The sequence below is a fragment of the Schistocerca cancellata genome, chromosome 8, assembly GCF_023864275.1.
Source record: "Schistocerca cancellata isolate TAMUIC-IGC-003103 chromosome 8, iqSchCanc2.1, whole genome shotgun sequence".
Taxonomy (NCBI): Eukaryota; Metazoa; Arthropoda; class Insecta; order Orthoptera; family Acrididae; genus Schistocerca; species Schistocerca cancellata.
This window is the reverse complement of record NC_064633.1, coordinates 53,198,432-53,221,240: the sequence shown is the minus strand read 5'-3', so window position 1 is coordinate 53,221,240 and position 22,809 is coordinate 53,198,432. Positions and strand designations below refer to the sequence as shown.

At 44.7% G+C, this 22,809-nt stretch overlaps 1 protein-coding gene across 1 annotated transcript in view; it reads left to right on the top strand.

Moving 5' to 3' along the window:
- Nucleotides 1-22,809, top strand: part of LOC126095334 (ras-specific guanine nucleotide-releasing factor 2-like) — a 1,914,760-nt gene that overhangs the window by 903,939 nt on the left and 988,012 nt on the right. The window contains exon 4 of the mRNA XM_049910139.1: nt 3,559-3,706. Coding sequence (XP_049766096.1) covers nt 3,559-3,706 — 148 coding nt within the window. The remainder of the gene's footprint in view (nt 1-3,558; nt 3,707-22,809) is intronic.

Here is a 22,809-nt window from a genome sequence, read left to right as displayed (position 1 = left end):
TACTGGCTGGCAACAAATCGTTGAGTGTCAATTTCCGGCGTTGCGTAAGGTTATTTGTTAGCACAAATACACGGCGAGGGCAGTCCTGACGGAGGTGACCAGACTCGTTACATACATGACATGTAGGGGTTTGCCCTGAGTACATAACATGCGCCTTGTGCCCGTCAACAAAGATGTGTGAGGGAATGTTTGCTTTCACTTCCATCTCCACGGAGCGAATGCCGTTAAAGCACTGCAGCTTGAAATGCGAAATGTTTGCTTTCACTTCCATCTCCACGGAGCGAATGCCGTTAAAGCACTGCAGCTTGAAATGCGAAGCCCACCTTTCGTTGACTATTTGCCTGACAACCCCATACTTTGAAAGGACATCTTTAATTTTCGAATTGTCTACTTCTATGGGAATATTCAAAACCCTAACATTCCTAATTACAGACTCGGAATTTCGGAGTTTGACAGTACTTTTAGTACCATCACGGTGTATAAACTCCGTTTCATAACCAAATTTTGCCAGAAAGCGGTCTACACTCGCGGAATCGTTAAACTTTACAAAAATGCAGTATTCATCAGAGTCCAGCTGCATGGTATGAACATTCAGAATGAAGGCCAATTACCTCGGTAATCCAGTCGTGTATTTCAAGTGCAGAGGGCTGTACTCGACGGGTGTACTTGTCGAAGGTGAAAATCACGGTGTTTTTTCTCACGGAGGTTGCCATGGTGTTCTGCAGCGAAGAAATCTCGGACAACGCCGAAATCCCAACGGCATTTAGTAGGAAGGTGACACGAAAGAAGACCAAATGCTCAATTGATATCGCTTAATTCACGTGCAAAACGTCAATAAACGAGCACAAAACACGAAAACACTGGCGTAAACACTGAACGTTCACGGAGCAAACTTGAGGAGCGTTCGACCGCTGCGGCAGCTAATGCCAGACTGCGGGACCACGGCACTACTGAGCTACATTCTCCTTGATGTTGCCTATCTTGCACATGGACTACTCAGTTTGTATATTTTGCTTATTCTTCACAGTTCCACACAACTTCTTCCTGTTTTCTAGATTGACCTGTGTTCAGTTTTTCAAGGCCTATCCACTGTGCCAACTCATAACTAAATCTGAGGGGGGTGCGATGGGGAGGTTCCCTTGTTAGCTACGTACCCACGTGTCGACAGTAGGTCGAGTCTTGTAGATCGTCGGCATACTACTCGCGATGGTGAGATTTATCTCACCGTGATTGACTAGTCACCATCGAGGACGCTCAAGCGTTACCTGTAATGCACATCACAAAAATGGCTCTGAGCACTATGGGACTTAACTGCCGAGGTCATCAGTCCCCTAGAACGTAGAACTACTTAAACCTAACTAACCTAAGGACACCACCACATCTATGCCCGAGGCAGGATTCGAACCTGCGACCGTAGCGCTCGCGAGGTTCCAGACTGTAGCGCCTAGAACTACTCGGGCACTCCGGCCGGCTGCACATCACACATTGCCTGAAAACGTCCGTTATCCCGGTAACTAAAAACTGGCTAATTACCGACAGTTTTTCAACAAATACCTTACGACCTGCCAAGTGGCTGAATCGTGTCGAGAAAGGGAACTCGTACACTAACGATTCCCCAGCATCACCGACAACCCAAGAACCCTCACGCTTCCCTTCCGGGGAGGTATATGTCTCGGCGAGATTCCTCCAGACACTTCTGCGCAAGTTTCTGATTTATCTCTGCCTCACTTCGCATTTCTACGACGAACGACCCCGTCCACAGTTTTGTGTACTTTCCGATATGTCTATGGGTAAAATTTCTCAAAATGCTTCTTGTGAACACAAGGAATCTTGAATACTGATAAATGTCCTGTCATCTCGTGACCGCCACTTTGAACGACTGTAGCATTGTGTAACCTCTTTCGTCTATTGTACCCGAAACAGCCCCAGGTGCGCATTTCTGATATATGTTACGTGTGCTCCTGTGTGTTTCGTGCGCGTGTCCGCCGTCTCTTAGTCTCGGCCTCGTCTGGAGCACGTAGTGGCCATCTGTAAACGCTGCCGTCCGAGAGGACGCTTTCAAGCTGGTACTTTCATGCCTCCATAGCTATAACTTTATTCCTTAAATGTTGTCAGTCAGAACTGGAAAAAGCAGACAGCGAAAGCCAGGTAGTTGGCACAGGGGGCCGGATTTTCCCCGTCCACGACGTTTTAGAACGCGAAGAGCGGAAAGTTCTTGCAAAAAGGGTAGTTATCCTGTGCCACTAGACATCCGCCTGTGTTAAGGGGCTCCGGAACGGCTCAAAATCATTAAAAGTTCAATTCTTACTTTTTTGCGTTTTCTGAAGCTGCAGACCATTACCTTTTAATAGATATATAATTTATTCAATTCCGAAGACTACAACTATTTTTAAATTTTTTTTTGAAATGTGTTCTACATGGGCGTGACCCACTGTGGCGCTGTTAAACTGCTGTCAAATGGTGTTATTATTAACGTCCGTGTTCATCAGGTACATTTTAGTGATGTGAGATAAAGTATGTGTTGTGGCTAACCTATTTTCAGAGACTTAGCAGCACCTGAACTGTTGAAAAAGTGTATTCACGGAAAAACTCAAAACCCCAATGAAAGTGTAAATAGTGTTATATGGTCGAGAATCCCCAAGACTGTATTTGTTGGAATAGAAACACTTCACTTTGGTGTGTATGATGCTGTTGCGACTTTCAATGATGGCAACATTGTAAGGTGCAAGGTATTTAGAAATATGGGAATGAAGATAGGTTCTAACATGGTACGAGCGATGCTTGCTTTAGACAAGGAACGCCTTCGGGCTGCAGACAGGGCTGTAAAGAGTCTAGAAATACAAGCAAGAGTAAACAGGAGGAGGAACAAGAGGAAGCTGGAGGAGGAGATTGCAGAGGATGAAGATAATCCATCCTATGGACCTGGAATGCACTAAAAAGTTAATCCAATCTTTGTCCCTCGATTCCCAAAACTAATAACATGTTTTCTAAGGATCTTCCAAACATATTTGTTTCAAACTTTCAGTAAATGTTACACAATACCTTCAGCATAATTTAACACAGCCTTTTTCCAAAAAACTGTATATTTTTGAATATATAAATAAAAAATTGCAAAAAAATGTTGTGAATTTTCATTACAATTGAAAAAAAATCATCTTTAATAACTGAACTAAAATTTTGTAAAATCCCTGTGTTAAGTTGTAGCCCATATTCCAATAAATAATCTGTAGAAAGTTCAACTTCCTACCTCAAATACTTTGTGAGGAAAGATGTAGTTTATAAGCGTTATTTTAACATTGCAAGTATAGGGCGTTCCGGAGCCCCTTAAGCGGCTGTTGTTGCGACTGCGTCCTGCCGGTAGCTTTCTCCACTTGAAGAATGCAGCTATTAAGTAGCATCACATATGATTTGCTTTGTACATGATACTTTCTACAAGTGAACCAATTGCGCAGTAGCGTTCTGGTACTTCCACCGCACAGTTATCAAGCGATTTTTTTGCAGTGAGCCGTCTTCTTTTGCACTTCTACTTGTAACTGTCTTTTTGCTCTTATTTTCCAGTTTCAACAAACTGCTGCTGCAGAAGGAGGAACTTGAACAGAAACATCTTCATCTTCTACAAATCGTCGAGAGCGAGAAGACGGCCAAATGGCAGTACACACAGCAGTGCGAGGAGCTGGCCTCCGAGATCAAGAAACTGCGCGCAGAGGTAACACGCTGCGCTGCGGCTGCGAATAGAGCTGGTATTATTCCGAAACACTGCGTTTTGCCCAACTCTACGCAATGCAACATTTCGGTATAACATCAGCCTGAACACAATGAAACATACGAAACGCATAGCGTCGGCAATTTTTGTGTTAGTGATCGTTAAATGCTCTCGACATTACAGTCGCGACATGAACGACCTCGATATTAAAACCAGAAACTTCAGATTCGCTTCTGTGGGAATAGTGGAATAAAAACAGAAAAACATTCAATTCATTTTTACGTTCATGGGAATTCGCATTAAGCCCGGAAAATTCGTGTACACGTCTTCGTGGAGGAAAATAAAGTTCTGTTCATTTGTAGGCTGTAGAAAATACATGCAGTTCTTGAATTTGTCAACTATTCGATAATATTGACATGGGGTAGAGTAACTGGACCAGATAAATGGAATGAAAAGTCTAATGACCATAGCATACGGGTTCAGAGTGATCTGGGATTCCGAGCGAATTGCGGACCAAGTAGTGCACGAAGTGAGCGCAAAGGAAGCAAAATAATGCACTGCAAACGATTCTATATAAAAAGCAGATTATCACAGGCAAAGTGGACATTACACGGTAAAAAAGTCTAGAGTTGCACATAAGTGGCGCTTCTAAAGCATTCCACTCTTAGCAGATTACACATCCGGTGTCAGGTCACACACTCGAGCTCTCCGGCGCCCCGAGACCCCCTACCCGGGGTGAACAACCAGGCACCATTCAGTCCCTCCTCTTCTTCTCCTTGTCGCCCTCCCCTCAGCTGCTCCTCCCTCTAAACCAATGAGGGTCACACACCCCCTCCTCCCTCTTCCCATCATCGTCTTTTATAACTTTGACAGCTGAGTGGAAGAGATTCACTCTGCTTCTGAGCAGCAAGGGAGAGATTGTACGTCACTTGAGTTCTGTTTGTTAATACCAGTTTAATACTACATCATTCGACTCATCAGCAGAGACCATACTCTGGCAGATACGTAAGTACTCGCATTATACCGCAATTAGACGCATTTTTTCCGTATTTTCCCCAAATTTACGTATTTTTCGCCCATTTTCGTATTTTTCAGGATATTCCACAATTTTATGTATTTTGTCCAACTATGCAAGATCCATTCTGCCGTTCCCGACGTCGCGCGGACTTCATTATGCTCTCATGTGATCACAATATGCTGTGTACGTGAATTAGTTAGCTCTGCTGTGGAAGCACACCTTCCCAACCCCATCTTTTGTAACTGGGACACTTGAGTGTTCCCTTCGCCGGCCGGAGTGGCCGAGCGGTTAAAGGCGCTACAGTCTGGAACCGCACGACCGCTACGGTCGCAGGTTCGAATCCTGCCTCGGGCATGGATGTGTGTGATGTCCTTAGGTTAGTTAGGTTTAAGTAGTTCTAAGTTCTAGGGGACTTATGACCACAGCAGTTGAGTCCCATAGTGCTCAGAGCCATTTGAACCATTTTGTTCCCTTCGTCGCGTCGACGTCATGATTCTCTTAACCGAGCACAGTGCAGCAGGGTCCCGATTCACGTATCATCGTGAAGCCACCACCACATCGTTAGTATGTGTGACGTCATACTAAAATTCTGAAGCTTCCACCAAAGATATTCTACGTGTGGAGCACAGTGCTACAAAATACACAATTAGAGGTAGAATCGACCAGTAATGAAACCAAACACACAGAGGGCCATGTCACCTGCAGTGGTAGACCGCCCGCCACACTCAGACGTGTGGGGTTTTACCACAAACACCGATCCTTGGAGTATGATGGCCGGCACACCACCCTACCCAGCAATTTCAGAGAAAGATACATTATGAAAGATGTGATCATCTCCATCCAGGAGGCTGACACTGCTGTCGAGGAATCTGCCGGCTGCGGTAATAACGGCAAATAGACTCCAAGAGGTAGGTGAAAATTTAAAAGGCTGCTACAGATACACCCCTAGATTACGAGGAACTACCCCCCCCCCCTCCCGCTGCATTCGCTGGATTATACCGATACGCTGTGGAACTACTTAAGCGCTAGCGGTCTCAGAAAACCCAAGGTCGCGAACAAGAGAGCTCCACATCTCTGCTCTATGCCTGACCATCTCTGGCAGGCGTGGTAGAGAAATTTGTATGATGTATGCGTAATCGTCTCCAATCGCGCGGATGGCGCAGAAGACACTCAGTCATTCTGAGAGGTGGCATGCCACCTAGGCAGACCAGTTGTAACTCGGAGATACCTATAGGCTCACCAGAGGATGTCAGTGGACGCTTTCGCGGATACACGTTGATAACAGTTTAAGCACAAAGCATTTCCCTCCCATCCACCCTTTCTCTCGGAACCAATCAGAAAAATGCTCCCACCACTCCCCACATGCTTTGAAAACTAGCAAGGGTGATCCCATTTTCAGCCAGACTACATTCCCAGGTGGAATGAGGGGAAGTAAACAAAATCACGATATCTAAACCAAATAACGCCTGAAATGTTGTGACTTTATGTGAATATTTCTCGTATATGAACTACAAGAAAACCTGAGTACGGACACAGATATTGTCATAATTTCGAGTGGTTCATAGAATTCCAGAGAGACAGACTGGACAGCTAGCACACTGCCGTATGTCATAATGTGGTGGCGAGACTCGTAAATACAGGGCTATTACAAATGATTGAAGCGATTTCATAAATTCACTCTAGCTCCATTCATTGACATATGGTCACGACACACTACAGATACGTAGAAAAACTCGTAAAGTTTTGTTCAGCTGAAGCCGCACTTCAGGTTTCTGCCGCCAGAGCGCCCGAGAGCGCAGTGAGACAAAATGGCGACAGGAGCCGAGAAAGCGTATGTCGTGCTTGAAATGCACTCACATCAGTCAGTCATAACAGTGCAACGACACTTCAGGACGAAGTTCAACTAAGATCCACCAACTGCTAACTCCATTCGGCGATGGTATGCGCAGTTTAAAGCTTCTGGATGCCTCTGTAAGGGGAAATCAACGGGTCGGCCTGCAGTGAGCGAAGAAACGGTTGAACGCGTGCGGGCAAGTTTCACGCGTAGCCCGCGGAAGTCGACGAATAAAGCAAGGAGGGAGCTAAACGTACCACAGCCGACGGTTTGGAAAATATTACGGAAAAGGCTAAAGCAGAAGCCTTACCGTTTACAATTGCTACAAGCCCTGACACCCGATGACAAAGTCAAACGCTTTGAATTTTCGGCGCGGTTGCAACAGCTCATGGAAGAGGATGCGTTCAGTGCGAAACTTGTTTTCAGTGATGAAGCAACATTTTTTCTTAATGGCGAAGTGAATAGACACAATGTGCGAATCTGGACGGTAGAGAATCCTCGCGCATTCGTGCAGCAAATTCGCAATTCACCAAAAGTTAACGTGTTTTGTGCAATCTCACGGTTTAAAGTTTACGGCCGCTTTTTCTTCTGCGAAAAAAACGATACAGGACACGTGTATCTGGACATGCTGGAAAATTGGCTCATGCCACAACTGGAGACCGACAGCGCCGACTTCATCTTTCAACAGGATGGTGCTCCACCGCACTTCCACCATGATGTTCGGCATTTCTTAAAAAGGAGATTGGAAAACCGATGGATCGGTCGTGGTGGAGATCATGATCAGCAATTTATGTCATGGCCTCCACCCTCTCCCGACTTAACCCCATGCGATTTCTTTCTGTGGGGTTATGTGGAAGATTCAGTGTTTAAACCTCCTCTACCAAGAAACGTGCCAGAACTGCGAGCTCGCATCAACGATGCTTCCGAACTCATTGATGGGGACATGCTGCGCCGAGTGTGGGAGGAACTTGATTATCGGCTTGATGTCTGCCGAATCACTAAAGGGGCACATATCGAACATTTGCGAATGCCTAAAAAAACTTTTTGAGTTTTTGTATGCGTGTGCAAAGCATTGTGAAAATATCTCAAATAATAAAGTTATTGTAGAGCTGTGAAATCGCTTCAATCATTTGTAATAACCCTGTACAATCCTGCAATGACACTGACTGTGGACGAGATCCGCCATGGCTCCCATGCAGAATATAAGGACCTGTACGTCCAGCCATGTCACAGGAAGACTCGTGAATAGATGCAGAAACAATCCGAACTATATACGACCTTGCTGCAAACAAACGAGTCGGAGAAATGGCCACTGTGCAGAAAAATAAACTCTTCCCGTGACAAAGGCATAGACTCACCGAGGCCATGATGCCTGTCCCATCACACGATTAAAAATGCGACCTTGGCCATAAAGCACCGTTATCGGTAAGCATATTTCCCAAAGAACAATGAATGCTGGAAAAATAGGCTGCACATATCTGATAACATTACAACCAGCACCATATTTATGAAGGGCCGCTGTGTGTTTCTGTCGACGCTTCAGACCCGTGGAAGGCCACACCTCGAACACAACGTGACAGCTATGTTCCTCACAATCTCGCCAGTCCCAGACGAAGAGCCATCTCACTGACTCCAAGGAACTATGTGAAAATCATGCAACGCAGACTAATAACTGAGGGAATCACAGACCTGTGACTCCGTCCAGTTAACGACCAGAAAATCACTGTCCCCACCTGTGGTTGGGGCATCAGGAAGAAGCGATGCATGAGCAGCGACCGTACACTAGCCATGGCATCCGTAATCGGCAGAGGCAGTTTTGACAAAGTTACTGTCGTGTCACATGTCGAACCTGTATGAATAAAAACGTTCTAATTTTATTTTGATGACATGTCTGTGAGCTATTGGATTTACTCAAGCAGTCTTACTAACAAATATGCATCGGTTAGCAAAAACACGACCTATTTTTACTTTTTACTGTAATATTATGAGGTGTATAATGTTAGATGTTAAGATTTTACCATGAATGAACCTCTCACCCAGTTCACATATATCGTTAGAGCTTCGAAATATCCATCTACGCCATTGTAGTCGATGATAAATAGTAAATCAGTCAATATCGGAGTAAAGTTTAGTGTCTGATGGTTTTTTTTATCGTTCTCTTCTGAGATTATAAATGTGACATCTCGTTTGGTACGAATTCTCGTAATTCCTGTATGTAATGTATTCCTCTTATAGGGTTCTGCTGGATAATTTGTTTAGGGATCATACGTTAAAGAGAGGGTGCACGATAATAATATTGCACAATAATTAAGCCAACCTCGTTTGGGTCTCACACTGTAATGTGGTTTTACAAACTTGTTGACCACGCTTCGCAGAACTGAATCTTTCGTCGCTGTAACACACAACTTATTAATTAGAAGGCTCTTTCCCCCAAAAAAAAATGACATAATGCTGGACCTCATACCAATAGTTTCATTTAGTATGCTGGAATTCCGTGATTTCAAGCTCTTTCCGTGGAAAACACTAATGAGACTTGACATTTGTAGCCCGCGTACCCTCACACCCGCAGGTAAACGTCCCTACCCCGAATCATCCCAAAACATATGGCTAAAACTAACAAAAGTTAGTGATTGTCAGGGTTAAACTTGCATAATCCCGGATAAGCTCCCACATTCTGAAGACACGCAGATCGAATTAATCCCAGAAAAGCAACACCTAATACATACCTCTTCCTTTTTGCTAAGCATATGTGACAGCAAATTTCTCAATCCAAAGACACTCCTAATTCATATCCAGCGCTACATACCAGCAATGAAAATCCAGTATCTCTTCCATAGGGGAAATTCCATCATCATTAAACTAATGATTCTCATTCCCATTCAATCCTCCTCCGCAGTACCTGCTCGTTTGGAGGAAATGCTACCATTACGACCCTTTAAAACGCTCCGCTTAAACAACCCCAATCTCCACGCCGCCGCCCCCCCCCCCCCTCATCCTCCTGACCCACATTCACAGCACTGATCAAAAAGATCAGAGTACACCGATGAAGAGATCGATGGTGAGCTCAACTCGCAACCTGGAATCACTGCGCACAAGCAACTCCGCACTCAAACTAGTAATGGACATCGCTTATCAGTACCAGTGTTCTCAGAATCACCCCACATCACTGGCACACTTAGCAAACACGGGGCATTCATTTACAATAAGAAGCACGCTGTAGAACCATCTCGTTCCACTACATGAGCGTATAGACGTCAGTAATGCCTCCAGTTGTAGCAGGATATAATAAAATTATAAAAAGTGAGTAATAACGAGATATTACTTAATTAGATGAATTGCAAGTATACAGTACCACCAGTTACTTCCCACTCGCAGGGTAACTAAACCAGATTCTTACGCAGGTTGCCGGCCGAAGTGGCAGAGTGGTTCTAGGCGCTACAGTCTGGCACCGCGGGTGTAGTGTAGTGTAGTGGACAAGCGGATTTAGACTACGTACAATGCCGGCCGCTGTGGCCGAGTGGTTCTAGAGGCTTCAGTCCGGAAACGCGCTGCTGCTACGGTCGCAGGTCCGAATCCTGCCTCGCGCATGGATGTGTGTGATGTCCTCAGATTAGTTAGGTTTAAGTAGTTCTAAGTTCTAGGGGACTGATGACCTCAGAAGTTAAGTCTCATAGTGCTCAGAGCCATTAGAACCTACGGAGGATTTTTTGTACAGATCTGTTCTCTATTGTTATAATTTCCGCTAGTCACTTGTGGCAACGCGTTCTATCTCCTATTTTGTCTAAGAGGCTCTGATGTGTGACTTATTCGTCGGATCCTGGGTGGAAGCTCGGTCCCTGTACAGTTACATCGACTCCATTTCCTAGTTGCAGAATTCTTTTTCTGTAAGGCCCTTTTTGGGAAACAACTTGAAATAATTTCTGATACATATTTTTCTCTTCTGTAACTCACTTATTATTCATTGAAGTACAAACTTTTAACATTAACTTCAGAACAGAACCACAGTCTCAATCATACATACATGAAGCGACATTGCCTCCCATCTCCGTACTGCTCCACTTAACTGACAACTCACGACTGACATACCGTGACGTCTGCCTGGGCTCAGTAATCACAATAAGAGCAGCTCTGCTCAGACATATGCCTACTTTATTCAAAGACTACTCGTAACTCTTTCTTAATCCGTGACAGCACGGATTTCTCTGGAGTCCTCACGCTCCTGTTGAATATACTATATCTATATAGAATTTCAGATCATTTCATTGAGAAAATAAAAGTAATTAAAGGAAGAACTGCATAGATAATTTACCCTTGAGTTCCAGATAATTATTTATTGTCATTACTCACTTCACAAAACAGTAACCATGTGACGGAACATTGCAGGAACCCACACACCTGTCCCCACTGCAAGCAAAACCACCATCAAAAATAATGCCCGAACCTAAACTCTCCACCTAGCTGCAACACCTACGGACAATTCACCTAACTTACTCCCAGAAATGCAAATACAAACCCTTTCCTCAAAAGCCTGAACTCGCCGTCCCCAAACGCACATTTGATCAACCACTTCACACAAACAACTCCCTCCACCCTCCACCCACTACTGCAAATATAATCCGTTTCATAACATTAATCCTGCAAAACATACATCCTTTTGAGGGACGTTACGTCCTACAACAAATAACCCTCGCCACCCGCACCATCTTCCATCGCAAAACCTACGTCCCATATTCCCAAAATCAAGCCCATTTCAGTTTCGATAATCCCGAAACACTAGTCTAAACTACCTCTCAGACACCTTGTTTTACTGAAAATGGCGCAGCAGATATACAACATCCTCTACCAAAATACCCGTTCCCACCGTTCCAATAAACATCTTCTTATCCCTAACCTCCTAGAACACGAAATCCATGTCCTCCTCCCCACCTTTCGATAGACATGTCTCCTTACATCCTACATCGCACTGGTAATGCCCGTCCTATTGCCAGTGGCGGGGTAGCCATCGCCCATTTCCTAAATATCCTCGCTACTCCCCAACCGCCCCTAAATGATCTGACTGGGCACCTCATCCTCTCCGTCTTTCTCCCAAAACTCTCATTAACGATCTTTTACGATTTCCTGACCCATGTGCATCGAACCTTTGCCACATACATAATGACAGCCGACCTTAACATTCACTCCTGCGCGTCCAGCGGTGGCGTCAGTTTATCATCAACCTCAATGGCCACACCGGTCCCCCGATGGTATTGTTGTCTCCTCTAACCTCTTGAGGTGTACTTGATTAGAAGTCACAGAGCCAAATGGAAGTGATCGCTTGTCCTTCTCCAGATCTCATGGTGTCTACCAAACCCAACCCACACCACTCGTAATGATCCACCACAACATGTCCAGGATCGTTCCTGTGTAGAATGGAATGCATATAATACCTAAATTCATACCATAATCGAAAGCCACGAGTTAACCTGCATAATCCTGACGATATCCAAAGTGAGGCTGACTTCCTACTACACAGCACCTCAGATGCCATTTCCCACCATATTCCACTCTGAATTCTCTACTACGACTGTCCTACTCTTCCTTCATATGCTCTTTCCCTGCTCCAAGAAACCCATGGTGCGTACAGAGAATTCCCTCGTACACGTGACCAGGACACACTCATACACTAACGACAGCTCAAGTGATATGTTTGCAGTTACTTACAAGGCAAACGACGTCGGGACTGGGACATGACATGAACGAAATTAAACGAAAGACATTTAACTCTACAAAGTATTGGAAAGAGGTCCATAGACTGTCCAGAAACCCCACTCCCATATATCCCATCCTATATAACAATAGATCACTTCCAGACAACCCCACAAATGTCAACCACTTCGCATCCTATCTGGAAGACACATTTACCGCCCTATATGATTCCAACTTTGATTACACGATGGATCCTTAAGTGTAGTATCGTACCAACACAACTGTCCCATCTCTCGCACCAAACTTCCAGTACTCTCACAGCGCTCCACGAACAGGACTAAACACGCCAATAGCAGCTCACGGCATGGCACAAAGACTTGCTAAAAACAATACACTGCACCTAGTGACAATACAATTTCCTACGGCACTTTAAATACTGTCCCAGAGCCTATCACGAAACCCTTGCCATCCTTTGCAATATCGTCCTGTACACAGATTATGACACAGAACAGTGGAAAGTGCCCAAAGTTCTTCCCTTCCTGTAAACTGATAAACCATTCTCGCAGACCTCATCGCATCGACCTGTCACCCTCACATCAGTTTTCAGCGAAACGTTTGGAACTATTCCTATCCAACGAGTCAATCAGTACCTTGCAACCCACCTACCCATTACCAAATTCCAATGTGGCTTCGTCCCAACTCTTGCATCAGCAACCAACTTCTCTACCTTACCCACCAGATCTCCCATCAACTGTAGAAATGGAACTGTCACATTTATCTCCATTGATATCCAAAATTCATTGGAGCATGTATCGCATTCTGGACTGCTCTTCAAGCTACAAACCTATGCACTCACAGTTCACTATACCTACCTAATACCATCCTTCCTTCAGCACCGTCCTACATACATCACAATCAGCCATGTCTGCCTGTGCATCTGTCACTATACAGAGGGTGTGCCTCAAGGCTCTGTCCTTTCGCCCCGTCCTTTACAAGCCACTCCTAACGCACTTGCTGCAATATGCTGACGATACCGCCTATCCAGCCTCTCATCACACCCTTCAACTCTTCCATGCCTCCCTCCAAAGCTGACTTAATCCCCTAGTCGAGTGGTGTATTACGTGGAAACTTCAATTAAATCCACAGAAAATCCAAGTCACCATCTTTGGTCTCACCGCCTTGGGTTTCGGTCCAGCAGATTTACATCTCTCCCTCCACGACCTACCCTCTGACTAAAACAGTAAGCCGGCCGGAGTGGCCGTGCGGTTCTAGGCGCTACAGTCCGGAGCCGAGCGCCCACTACGGTCGCAGGTTCGAATTCTGCCTCGGGCATGGATGTGTGTGATGTTCTTAGATTAGTTACGTTTAAGTAGTTCTAAGTTCTAGGGGCTGATCACCTCAAAATTTAAGTCCCATAGTGCTCAGAGCCTAAAACAGTAAAGTACTTAGGACTAACTCTCGAGAGAAAACTAACAACTTCTTACCCCCCAACGCAAAGCCCGAAATCCACTAAAACTACGAAAACTACTAAAAGGCCGAACTTGAGGTTTACATCCTTTTATCATTGTCCTCACCTCTAATCCTTCTTCCGCCCCACAGTAACCTACGTCAATGTTTCCTGAATCTCAGCCTGATTTAAATTCTATAAGTCCTTGAAATCCTGGAAAGACATGCACTTCACCTTGCCGTCCGCATCCGCCTATTTTCCTCAACTCGTATCCTGTACCATCTCATCCTCTTTCCACACCTTCTTCTCTTCATAGAACACCTTCGCGCCCGATACATCAGTCGCAAAACCCAATCTCAGCACTCAACTTACCACCCACTGATAACCAATCCGGGTACCCTGCTGCACCACTACATCCATGTTCCATCTTCCGTGCACACCATGCCTTATCCATCCACTCCTGACGCGATTTTAACCAGCTCCTACTCATCAACGATGAAATCCGTCCCAAAATATACCCTCTTCCCAACCCTAAACACAACGCTCCACCTCATAGCATCTTCCCATTTTCTCCTTCCTTCTCCGTCTATCGTGCTGACGCACACTTCTATAGGACCCCATACTCATCATCGCACGTTCATCACGTTAAATTTTTCATGGGTATCTTAGCATCACTATTACACCATTTCATCAATGAAGTTCATCAGTGACTATGTTTTAGCTGTAATATCAAATCGTCAAATTAGTTTTAAAAATCATCAGTTCTTTCCACGAATGTATATTTTACAAAATCCTTGTTTATTGTCACATGTTTTCATGCAAAAGTCGTCTGTATCGTTCACCTACGTATTTTTCATAAAGTCACTTGTTATTGTCACCTTTTACATACACTCCTGGAAATTGAAATAAGAACACCGTGAATTCATTGTCCCAGGAAGGGGAAACTTTATTGACACATTCCTGGGCTCAGATACATCACATGATCACACTGACAGAACCACAGGCACATAGACACAGGCAACAGAGCATGCACAATGGCGGCACTAGTACAGTGTATATCCACCTTTCGCAGCAATGCAGGCTGCTATTCTCCCATGGAGACGATCGTAGAGATGCTGGATGTAGTCCTGTGGAACGGCTTGCCATGCCATTTCCACCTGGCGCCTCAGTTGGACCAGCGTTCGTGCTGGACGTGCAGACCGCGTGAGACGACGCTTCATCCAGTCCCAAACATGCTCAATGGGGCACAGATCCGGAGATCTTGCTGGCCAGGGTAGTTGACTTACACCTTCTAGAGCACGTTGGGTGGCACGGGATACATGCGGACGTGCATTGTCCTGTTGGAACAGCAAGTTCCCTTGCCGGTCTAGGAATGGTAGAACGATGGCTTCGATGACGGTTTGGATGTACCGTGCACTATTCAGTGTCCCCTCGACGATCACCAGTGGTGTACGGCCAGTGTAGGAGATCGCTCCCCACACCATGATGCCGGGTGTTGGCCCTGTGTGCCTCGGTCGTATGCAGTCCTGATTGTGGCGCTCACCTGCACGGCGCCAAACACGCATACGACCATCATTGGCACCAAGGCAGAAACGACTCTCATCGCTGAAGACGACACGTCTCCATTCGTCCCTCCATTCACGCCTGTCGCGACACCACTGGAGGCGGGCTGCACGATGTTGGGGCGTGAGCGGAAGACGGCCTAACGGTGTGCGGGACCGTAGCCCAGCTTCATGGAGACGGTTGCGAATGGTCCTCGCCGATACCCCAGGAGCAACAGTGTCCCTAATTTGCTGGGAAGTGGCGGTGCGGTCCCCTACGGCACTGCGTAGGATCCTACGGTCTTGGCGTGCATCCGTGCGTCGCTGCGGTCCGATCCCAGGTCGACGGGCACGTGCACCTTCCGCCGACCACTGGCGACAACATCGATGTACTGTGGAGACCTCACGCCCCACGTGTTGAGCAATTCGGCGGTACGTCCACCCGGCCTTCCGCATGTCCACTATACGCCCTCGCTCAAAGTCCGTCAACTGCACATACGGTTCACGTCCACGCTGTCGTGGCATGCTACCAGTGTTAAAGACTCCGATGGAGCTCCGTATGCCACAGCAAACTGGCTGACACTGACGGCGGCGGTGCACAAATGCTGCGCAGCTAGCGCCATTCGACGGCCAACACCGCGGTTCCTGGTGTGTCCGCTGTGCCGTGCGTGTGATCATTGCTTGTACAGCCCTCTCGCAGTGTCCGGAGCAAGTATGGTGGGTCTGACACACCGGTGTCAATGTGTTCTTTTTTCCATTTCCAGGAGTGTATTACAACCATCATTAAATACAGTTCATGTAACCTTTTGGTGTAAAGCGGTTTTTATCCGCTGCCAGCACGCCCCCGTTGAGGGGAATTGAAATAAGAAAAAAGAAAAGCTCCAGCAGCCAGTCGCAGTCTCTGCTTCTCGCCCGTCCCCCACCTGTTGGAGCACTGCCGGCCCTGCGGTAGGTCGCGTCGCTCCGCAGCGCCACCTAGAAGCCGCCAGCACTCTCCCTGGTACCCAACGCTACGGCGTAGTAGTGCACAAGTCATTACGTCACCATCTACGTCACTACCTGCGTCACGATCCATATCACGACAGACTCTTGGTGTTGCTACGTTCGTATTGATCAAGGACGATCATACCTGTTATGTTCTCATGTGGAACTTTACCTTCCGTTGGTTAGACTACAGTATTAGTTGGCAAACTAACTGTGGATTCATCAATCATTGCGTGCAATACACTACACCCCAACCTACAGACGTCACTAGAACTGAGGAAGAATATTGTCTGTACTTTTCATCAGACTTTCTCCGATTTCCGTGTCAGTTTCCCCAGCAGAGAAACTTTTGGAACAAGCAAAGGAATTTGCAAACAAATAGCTGTTTTCCCCACTTGTAACCTCCCCCCAGTTTCGCACCGAACTATATTATTCGCATACGCTGTAGGTGAAGTTATATTTTAATTATTTTAGTATAATATATACTATCCTCCTTGCCATGAGACTCATTGTTGTCCACTTCCGTTATCGTGAAAACCACTAAATGATAACATCTCCTTTCTTAAATGCTGGAATTTATTAGTTAAATCACTCAATTTATAAACATTTATGAACATCAAACACTGTGTGCCATTCTGCCACTCACCTCCGGCCTCGCTACCGAGCAACCTCTCTCTCTAGCCTCTCACACCCGACTTCCACCCACGGACTCCAACACTCGACCACTGCTCACCCACTCGCACATTGTTGACTGCACTGCAGTCTTTGCTTAAACCATGTATGATCTCTGCATAGCGCATAATCGATACTATGTAAGGGTACTGTATCCCTATATATCCCCACCAAAATAATACTTTAATATGAAAAAATGCAATAGTCATATTAGATTTGAATATTAAAGTAGAAAAATATATAGAAAGACAAAAAAGAAAAAATGTAAAATTACATTATTTAGTCAAAACTATTTGCTTATTAATGGAGAACCTCAAGTCATTAAGAATAATTCTCATTTGTGTAAGGAAAATTGTGTTTAAGAAATTCAACTATCACTTAATCACAGTACATTAGTCAAATTATATCATTAAATCACTCCCTAATTACCAACAAGATAAGTCAGGTTAATCGCAAATGCTTGTGCACACTGCATAATGTCATTGAATTTGCATAGCAACATGAAACACAATGCTGTAACGTACAAATAACTAGTATGGCTAACTGTGATACACGAATAACAAGTGTCTATTAGCTTGCTCATGAATATATTTTTTTTTTTTAATGAATGAAATACAAATGATCAGATTGTCACTGTATTGAATGAATAGAAACATAGGCCTAACTGAATGAATGTGATCAAAAAATAAACAAAATAATAAACAGACAACTCTAACTACTACACAGTATTCACAGGAAAATATTCTGTTACTACCCCACATAAATTAACACTCCAAGTGGCACCATATTTTGAAAATGCAATACTGTTATATTTATGGCACACAGTTTACAGGGTTAGTAATACAAGAAATTTGACAGAAGGCATATACCTTGGAAAGTAATCCATAAACAAATAATCACCTTGGAAACACCTTTTTTTTACGTAGCACTTCATATCTAATTACTCTGCTTTAGGTTCCTGCCTATATGTTGAGTCGTAAATCACACGCAAACACGCTGGTTCACTACGCACTGGGCTGTGGCATCGATGCCGCAGGGGATATACCACCACAATAACAATAACACTTTCACTGTTTACTCTGCTTTTTCACTTCCCTATATGATGCGATGCGCAACACAGATATTCGTAGCTTTCGATGAATTATAGGGCTGTGGCATCGAAGCCGCCGGGGACTGTAGACTCGTTGTCTCTGCAAATTGGTGGAATTGTAGTAACAGCGTCATAACAGCGACTCCCGCGCCGTGAAGCTTGTTGTTGTTGTTGATCAGCTGGCCGACGTCAGCATCCCATGGTTCCGCGTTCCACACAGTTCGCCAACCTGATAGGCTAGCGCAGCGCTGGAACAGGCGACAGTCACGCTGCGTACCACGTCCTCGTAGAGGTTGGTACATCTTCTACTGCAGTTGTAACTTCCACCCACGGACTCCAACACTCGACTACTGCTTACCCACTCGCACATTGTTGACTGTACTGCAGTCTTTGCTTCAACCATGCATGATCTCCGCATAGTGCATAATCGATACTACGTAACGGTACTGTATCCTTACACACTGTATCGGTGCTATAGATAACACATGTAAGGATGTTTTGTGTATTTAATTATAGTTCCCTTTATTACAATCAGCTTGAATATTTGGTCGTAATGATAGACATTGAATCATGTCGAAAAGAAGGAGACAGGGAATCTTACACAAATCGGAAATAGGCAACTTCCAGAAAGAGATTTTTCACTCTGCAGCGGAGTGTGCGCTGATATGAAACTTCCTGGCAGATTAAAACTGTGCCCCCGACCGAGACTCGAACTCGGGACCTTTGCCTTTCGCGGGCAAGTGCTCTACCATTTTTATTTATTTATTTATTTTCCTCGGATCTCATTTTGTTCGCTTTTGTTCGTTGCATCTGCTCGGGGCGGACGTCGTAAGACATCCATTGAAGTTCGTTGTTGATCGATTAACTCAGTTTTTTTATTACAGAGGGCACGTAACCCTCCGACCGAACACGCTGAGCTACCGTGCCGGCAACCAACTGAGCTACCGAAGCACGACTCACGCCCGGTACTCACAGCTTTACTTCTGCCAGTATCTCGTCTCCTACCTTCCAAACTTTACAGAAGCTCTCCTGCGAACCTTGCAGAACTAGCACTCCTGAAAGAAAGGATACAGCGGAGACATGGCTTAGCCACAGCCTGAGGGATGTTTCCAGAATGAGATTTTCACTTTGCAGCGGAGTGTGCGCTGATGTGAAACTTCCTGGCACTTTCTTTCAGGAGTACTAGTCCTGCAAGATTCGCAGGAGAGCTTCTGTAAAGTTTGGAAGGTAGGAGACGAGATACTGGCAGAAGTAAAGCTGTGAGTACCGGGCGTGAGTCGTGCTTCGGTAGCTCAGATGATAGAGCACTTGCCCGCGAAAGGCAAAGGTCCCGAGTTCGAGTCTCGGTCGGGCACACAGTTTTAATCTGCCAGGAAGTTTCAATAGGCAACTTACTTAGGTGAACAGTCGTGCCAAACACATAATGCAACCGCACTCAAAAATCGAAGCACGCCGGGATTTACAATAGAGAATTTTCAATTAAGACTGTGGCTGGTCAGAAGAGTCTCAGAATACAGTTTTGCACTTCCGAAGCAAGTTTTTAAACTACTCTGGCAACTAATTACAGTTAAAGTGGCTACGTGTGACAAACAAGTTATAACAGCTTGTTGTTCGGATAATATGTTGACAGACGCTTACTTAAAAACGAATGGGGAACCGTATGATACACGGGAACAACAGATACCTTCGTTGCCTTCACACCTCGAAGTGACTTCAGAACTGGCAGGTTTGAATGCTACACAGCAGCTGAAGCGTTACTATATAACTCGTTTCGTTGACTTTCAGGGTTGATACACACTTTTACGTTCCTGAACAGCGTCGCTTACGTGTCAGTGCTCCTTTTAATTCAGACTGAGAGGAAGATGATCAGCTGGGTGTCATATCTGACAGCCACAGTAATATGTCAGTACAAAATTACCGATCTGAATTTTATGTCATATGTAAATCATTTTGCACATTAGCTAGAGACATATAATGAGTTTAATATGATACAGAAAAGCAATCATCATGTATTTCTTTGTTTCATCCCTCTGGTTGTCTGCTTGGAAGAGTGTTTGTCGTCTGCTGGAGTCTTTTTATGTCTTTGGACTTGGTGAAAGTGTCCCTGAATGTAGGTACAGCTTAGCCAACTTTTCTGTACAACAAAGGAGAACACTTCTGGGTCAGAGAGAGAACGGTGAACGATGATTGGTTGCTTTTGTTACGTTGGCATGCGTAGGAAGCGCTTATGTTTGCGCGACGACTTCTGGTCAGCGGTAGGGAGTGTGGGTGGGTAGCGAGAAGCGTCACTGAGCTGGGAATCGTCAAAGCGGTAACATGTAGTTTTAGTCACTGGTGTTGCAATTTTGTGAATGTTTCAGCTTAACTGAGATCTTCATTCATTTCTTAGAAGGTTTCAGCTATTATATAAAAACTCCAGGCACCTTGCGTAGGCAGGAATTGGCAATAATTTCAGGATATTTGTACTTTTTAGCAGTGTTTTCGTTGTGCCTTATAAATTTGTGACTGTGTGGCACTAGGCCAGGTGGATCTACGAGCCTAACTAGAGTCCTGAATAAATCGTGTAACTGATTATGAGCAGTACGCATGGTGTTGATATTCGGCGGGTATGTTAAAAAAAGGCTACTGTGTTTTGAGCAGATCTCAGTGAGTTTCTGGTTCTGCTTGGTGGTAACCGTTACCACATATTTGTTCTCGAGATTGCACTTTAATATTCTGTAGCTGGAAATGAATCAGTTTCCTTGCTTAAATAAATTCTCATACTTTATTGTTTGATTTCATGATCTTCCTCGTCGTGAATATTTTTAAAATTTCATCGATTTCTTTGTAGTGGCTAGTCACGTAGCCACTAGCGATTTTGGGTCTGTCCTACCTTTTGGAAGAATTCTTCACAGGACGCAGTTCCTGTTCATTGTTCTTAATTGCAATCTAGCGTAATTTTTTAAATTCGGAGTTAATTTTCTGTTAAAACATTCGACAATCGAGGCTAATATCTCTCTAAACCATTTTAAATCTTGTTTCCTTTATTAAATTATTGAACAACATCTTTCTCTGGGATGAGTGGTTAGTCTCAATGTGTGCTTGTGTGTGCCATCTTTTCCACGGCACTCACGATTTCAAATAATTGTGCTATTCACGTATGTTTTCTTCAGTCAGTTCTAGCCGCTTCAGTCTGGAACAGCGCGACCACTACGATCGCAGGTTCGAATCCTGCCTCGGGCATGGATGTGTGCGATGTCCTTAGGTTAGTTAGGTTTGAGTAGTTCTTAGTTCTAGGGGACCGATGACCTCGGATGTTAAGTCCCATAGTGCTCAGAGCCATTTGTAGCATTTTTTTCAGTCAGTTGTGCTGGAAATATTTATTATGAATACTACATGGTGGATTAAGATTATTCTATTAAATATACGTTTGTTCTTCTGCTTCCTTTTCTAAAGATTTAATCCTGAAATAAACTTACAGTAAATGACATTGCTGACACTCAATAGCTCACTTGCTATTTCTCGAATCCCTATCGAGGCTATTCCATCCCAGTTTAGCTCACATATATACGATTTCTAATACATTTAAGGACATTTTCCAAGCTGATGCTCCTACAGAATTAATCAAGGTATATAGGACTCCATTAATTTTTCCTCAATTATGGCCTGTCAAATAACTGTTTTTCTTTTTCATTCAAATGTTCAGGGTGATTACATGTTGGGTCAATTCAGATGGCGATCCGAGATATCTTCGGTAATAAAATTCCAGTTTAAAGACACGTAATAATGTACCACGCTACGTAGCAGAATAAATTTCCATCAGCGAACCTAACTATATAACAAGCAGGCACGTTACACAGTTTACAGTTTACTTCACTTCCGTACGCTGGCAATACAGATCTCAGTATCAGCAGTTAATAGCTGTAATAAAAACACATGATAATTAACGTTATAATTTCTAATATTTTTGGCTTGTTTTGTTTACACGGTTCATTTTTTAGTGTACTGCTTGCCTTTTTCGGTTTACATTGTCACAAATAAAAGAATAATGTTAAGTAGGACATGTGAGTAATTATCTTAATTCCTTATAAATTTGGTCAAATTTTTTGTTAAAATAGCTGCAATTAACTGGAAAAATAATTTTAATTTTGCGCCAATTTCTTCCCATACGTTATTTTGAAACAAAGTGCCCTTATACTTGGGTTATTTCAAATCATAGAGGCACTGATGTTGCGAGACTAATTTCCTGTTTTCTTTGACTTAACATTTTACGGCAACACTTGGTAGACGGTCTGCCCCCTCTCTCCCCCCCCCCTTTCCCCCTCCCCCCCCCCCCGTCACACCCACCCCGCCGCGGACTGTACACGCGCTGCCACGCAGACCCTCTCGCAGTAGCGCGTCCTGCTGCTTCCACAGGCCGCTGGCTGTTGGGCCTCGGTCACGCACCTTAGCACAGCAGCCAAATAGTTCCTGTTCTAAATATATATGACTTGCAACAATCATGTATTGGGTGGAGACTGCCACAGTATTGAGAATAAACTAACACTGCCGTTTCCGCACTTACACAGCTCTACTGGGAGTATGACAATTTCGTCATGTCTCTAAAGAATGCGGCAACGGCCTTCCCGCAGTGGATACACCGGTTCCAGTGAGATCACCGAAGCGCTTTCGGGCGTGGTCGGCACTTGGATGGGTGACCATCCGGGCCACCATGCGCTGTTGCCATTTTTCGGGGTGCACTCAGCCTCGTGATGCCAATGGAGGAGCTACTCAACCGAATAGTAGCAGCTTCGGTCAAGAATACCATCATAACGACCGGGAGAGCGGTGTGCTGACCCCACGCCCCTCCTTTCCGC